General features: G+C 40.5%; 1 protein-coding gene across 1 annotated transcript; it reads right to left on the bottom strand.

Moving 5' to 3' along the window:
* Positions 1-2112: 2112 nt before the first annotated feature.
* LOC147893654 (germin-like protein 9-3) lies at positions 2113-2745 on the bottom strand. The gene has a single exon (XM_087386336.1). It carries the CDS (start codon positions 2743-2745, stop codon positions 2113-2115), a length of 633 nt encoding a protein of 210 aa, XP_087242462.1.
* Positions 2746-5067: the final 2322 nt, after the last annotated feature.

The following is a 5067-nucleotide window of genomic DNA, read 5'->3' as shown; positions in this document are numbered from 1 at the left end:
TAGGGTGACTCTAGATACCAATACCAGCAACTATCAATGTTTTAAGACCACCATGCACTAGTCTCAATAGTTTGGATTCCAAATTTTCAATCCATTTTGGTTTTCAATAAATATAAAAAAAGTTATGGAGTGTGCCCTCAAATGGGTATGCATCACTTTACCACAACAATGGAGGCCCATTAACCCCTGCATAATTATCTCATTTAGGTGTGTCCTTGGGTTGAGGAGAAGCTCACGTAGTGTACTTTTGAATGATTACTTGGTTGCATGTATGTATAGACTAAAATTTTGATGTTTTTGAATAAATTGCTATATCCTATAGTCTTCAAGATGCATGCTTCACATGCAACATAGCACTTGTAATGCTTTAATGGTCTCCTTGGTCTTACATTCAAGTTTGGAATGTGTACTACAACTTAAAGACATTAAAGTTTGCCGAATTTTGTTGAGCAATGCATAAGTTATGGGTCATGCAAGATACCTATATACAGAAAAGTCACATGTATTCCCATCTTGTTATTGTGATCAAGGTTCAACTAACTGGTGTTCGCACTCGCAAGATGACATAGGGATGGCATCCACTCCACGATGGCACCTTGCTCTTGAGGATCACGAGAGCATACTTGCGACTATTGGCATGAGAGCAGATCCTGAGGAGTAGTTTAAGGTATATCATTGTATTGGGGATTGCTAGTTTATTACATGTCATTGTATTGGAGATCTATAGTCTCACATTGTGAGCACACCATTGTAATTTGCATGGACTTTTTTAATGCATTTCACTGTATATGACATGATTGGTTTTATACAGTGTCATGCACATCTTGTATTTGACTCTATTTCATTCATGATCCGCATTGTCTCCTTCATTCCATTCCTTATTTTATAATGTACAAGTGTTTATTATTGGTTATGTTCCAATGGCGTATCGTGTTTTGGTGATTTAAATGGTTGTTTGTACATGTACGGTGCGATAAAGGATTAATAAATTGTGTATAGCGCAATGATGAATTCTTCATATCTCTTTAAAATTGTTTCTTTATTTGCAAATATTTCAAAAAAAAAAAGAAATATTTCAAAAAAAAAAGACCGTGTTTTCTCTTTCAATCTCAAACATGCCAAAAAGCAAAGCATATAGCTTTTACAAAAGCTAAAAGGCTGCTAATGTCTAACAAGTACATGCAAACCTTTTCGATAGATGCATCTTCATCATACTGTGGAAAATCTACTTGCCACAGATTTGTCATGCATTGCTTGGTGGGTTGAGCGTTGATTAAAGAGCCTAAAAATGGGAACACATTGTCCGCCCATATAAGGTAGGGTTTCTTCATGATCCCGTTTCACTTCAAGAAACGGAATATATCGGCTGGTAGATCGTCCTTTTTCGAGACTGTACCAGCATCGTCGGATATGGCTGGATCGCTCCTGCACCTTTTTAAAGATCTCAAGGATGCCGGCTCAATTTAAAGGTCTACACGTCGTGCTAGATGCGTTACGTATAATCAAATCTCCGGGCAGTTAACCCTTCGGAGTCCAATTTAAGTTGTTTTCCACGGGAATCCGCATGCTTCTTTGCATGTTGCAGCACAACACAGTCTCGCACAAACAAAACAGCTACGAACTTGCAAACTCGCAGGCAAATGTGCCAAATGAATTTTGTCCTTAAAATTATATTTCATTTGCAAGTGGTTCGGGTTCTTGAGGAGATACAAATTTACGAAGTGAAGTGGAGAGTAAACAGATCGATGAACAATCTCATCTCATTAAAAGAATAACTGAAATACAAATCGCAAAAACCTACAGATTTCTCTCCCACGGCCTAACGGCCTACGCAGTACTCTTGGAAAGAAACTAGATTAACTTCATAGTGGATCCCAAGTACTGGTTATTGCAGCCACGCATCCACAACTATAACATCATATATAGTGGATCCCAAGTACTGGTTATTGCAGCCACGCATCCACAGTAGCTTCCTGCGATCGCGCAGATTATTTTCCACCCTTACAATCTTCTGGACAATCACAAGTATGAGTACGTTGAGCGCCCACGAGCTCCCGCGCGTGAATCCATCAACTAATACTCACCCATGAGCTGCCGGCGGCCGGCCGGCGGTTACCAGTGTTGTGGTTTGTAGGGGTATTCCAATACAGCCACTGTGGTCGTGGAGACCTGGAAGGCCTTTGCCAGCACATCCACGGGGATATTGGATGCGAACAAGTTGCGAGTAAGACCGATGACGCCAGGGCTAGAGCCACCGAACGTTGCCAGCGCATGGGCCGCCACGGTGGAGCTGGGGTTGAGTTGGAAGTGCGGCAGGCCTTGCGGGAAGACGAAGATGTCGCCCTTCTGCAGCGTCTGGTTGAAGAGCTTGTTGGTGGAGTCGACGAGGCCGACGATGAGCGAGCCGTCGAGCACGTAGAGCAACTCGGAGGCGCGGGGGTGGATGTGCGGGGGGTTGATGGAGCTGGGCTGGAAATCGAACAAGGCGGCGGAGATGCCAAGCCCGTCGAGAGCCGGGAATTGGTCGACGAAGGCAGGGGTAGGCTCGAAGGTGCCGTTGGGGAGGAAGATTTGTAGGCTAGGGCGGAAGCCAGTGAAGGTGAAGAAGGAGCCGTCGACATTATTCACGCCTGCGGGCATGGAGAAGTCTTTGGTCAGCTCAGGGTCTCTGGCGCTCACCAAGTGCACAGCGCAAACGAAGAGGACAAGGAGCATGGAGCTGGAATGGATGCTGGATGTGGCCATGTTGAAACAAACTTGAGCTGTAGATGAATGCAACAAAACGAATAGACACCAACCTGTGCTGTAGATGAATAAATGAACGAAAGAAACGAAACAATCAGTGTTCAACGTAGAACGATGACATGAAAATGCGTAGATGAATCAATGAACGAAAGAAACGAAACAATCATTGTTGAACGATGAACGATGACATGAAAATGCGCTAGCGATATTGAGGTGTACATATATATATATATATATATATATAGAGAGAGAGAGAGAGAGAGAGATGTTAACGAACGAAGCCAACTTGTGCTGTAGATGAATAAACGAACGAACATATACCTAGGTGTATTATCAGGATGAAAGAAACTTCTGCCGGAAATGAATGAATGAATGAAGGAACGAATGAAACAACGATAACATATCGAGGTGTATTTATATTCGTTGGTGTGAGCTTGTGACGCTGCATTCAGCCGGCGTTCCTTATTTTAAATTTGGACCTTCCTTGCTTTGTTCCTCTCGTCAACGCGGATAGCTTTGGTACTATAGCTTTGGCACTGTACTCTTGTAAGTTGTAGTACCCAAAGCCAAAGACAAAGCCGGTCAACTGTGTGTGTGGACTCTTTCGATTGTTCAAATTCATTTGTAGTCTAGCTCTGGATCGAGTAGAGAAAATCAATGCAACAAACTGCACTACGAAAGGGAACACGAGACCTTCTCCTCAAGTAATCGGAATTATTTGAAGAGACGGACCTTTTGTGTGAACGTCAAGGATGATCAGGAAATGAAAATTCGTGAACCCATCCTCTCAATTGCATCAACCATCGAATTTCTCGATGCATGCTTCCTTTGCAAGCGTTTGCTTGCCCCGAGAAAGGACATTTATAGGCAGTATATTCAAAAAACCTTCCCTTAGAGGGAGAAAGAAGTCAAATATCGATGATGTTATAGGTTAGAAGCGCGCCTGATCTGTCTTTTTCTAGCTTGCCTCTCTAATATGAATAACCATTCCTAACAATCGACTTCCTCTTGCAATCAAGTTTGCTGAGAAACTTCAGGACCGAGCTATCATCTTGACAATCCTTGATGAGGGGTAGAGCTCTATATTCAAGATGGTATGTTTCTTCTTGAATGATATGTTTGTTTAGCTTTGAAATTTTGGTAGAAGCGTATGCTTATCTATTTTCAAAGTTTGATGGAATAATAACAATGTTATCTCGGAGTAGAACATCTCTTTCACAATCACAAACCTTGGCCAAGCTTGAAGGTCAAAGGGTAATTGTGTAAAATCTATTCGAGAACTATAACCTCAAAAAGAGAACTCTAGGGGAATCTTCCAAAGATTTCATTTTTAAAATGTGAATTTTATATTTTTTTGAAAAAGATGGCCATTTGAAAAACATTACATCGTGTTTGCAAGAGTGCATATTCATGGCAGATGTATTTCCTTTCAAGTATTGAGGCCCACAAACCGATGGAGTCTTTCATGTATTTCCTTTCAAGTATTGAGACCCACAAACCATGGAGTCTTTCATAGGGGAGTTCATTGCCATTCATGAAGATGTAAGTAAGAAAATTCATGCTAGAGAGAAGTCATGTTCTTTACAAAAGAAGGACCTATAATGCAACCTTTATTGTTCCAAAGGGAGAGGACATTATGGGCATTTTCAAAGTATTCTATTGCTATAACTTCATGACATAGACTATAACTGTGACTTCAAAACATAAACTATAACATGTGACGAACACAAGAACAATGCCATCTTATATTGAGACGATTTCAAAGGATGTGGGCATTGCCAGGAAGTTCACATATGGGCAAGGTTATCTTGATTCACACGACTTTATATTTTTCTCTTGTTCTCAAAATATTCAAATGCATAGAACACATATTATTATATCACATGAGTTTAAGGCTTATTATATAGATCCCTTATCCATGAATGCACTATATATTCAAGAGACAAATTTTTTATGCAAATCTGTTACTTTTTTTTGAAAATTATTTTTATGTCAATTGCCCCTCCTCTATAGATATATTTCTATTAAAGACATGCTATAAAAACATCCTTCTATTGAATGCATGTGATATTCATATTTTTTCTAGATGATGGCCTCTAGAATATTATGTGGCAATGCAAAATCATAGAAGAATGTGCTCCTGATGTTTTATTTAGGGGGATTTGTTGGAGTAAGTGAGGAAAACTTCTTGTTAGATACCACATCTCATTTCAATCATTGTGTTTCTCTTTTCAATAGAGAAAGGGGACGAAAGTAAGTTACTCCAATGATGATGTCGAAGACACAGGGCACTACAAGGCATAGGCTGTTTTTCGATAAAAA

This window comes from Dipteris shenzhenensis, chromosome 15 (genome assembly GCF_047967505.1).
Source record: "Dipteris shenzhenensis isolate YYH24624 ecotype China chromosome 15, Dip_SZ_1.0, whole genome shotgun sequence".
Taxonomy (NCBI): domain Eukaryota; kingdom Viridiplantae; phylum Streptophyta; class Polypodiopsida; order Gleicheniales; family Dipteridaceae; genus Dipteris; species Dipteris shenzhenensis.
This window is presented reverse-complemented; position numbering and strand designations above follow the sequence as displayed.

Coding starts and splice junctions, on each gene's coding strand:
- LOC147893654 (XM_087386336.1), bottom strand. CDS start 2,745: ATGGCCACATCCAGCATCCATTCCAGCTCCATGCTCCTTGTCCTCTTC.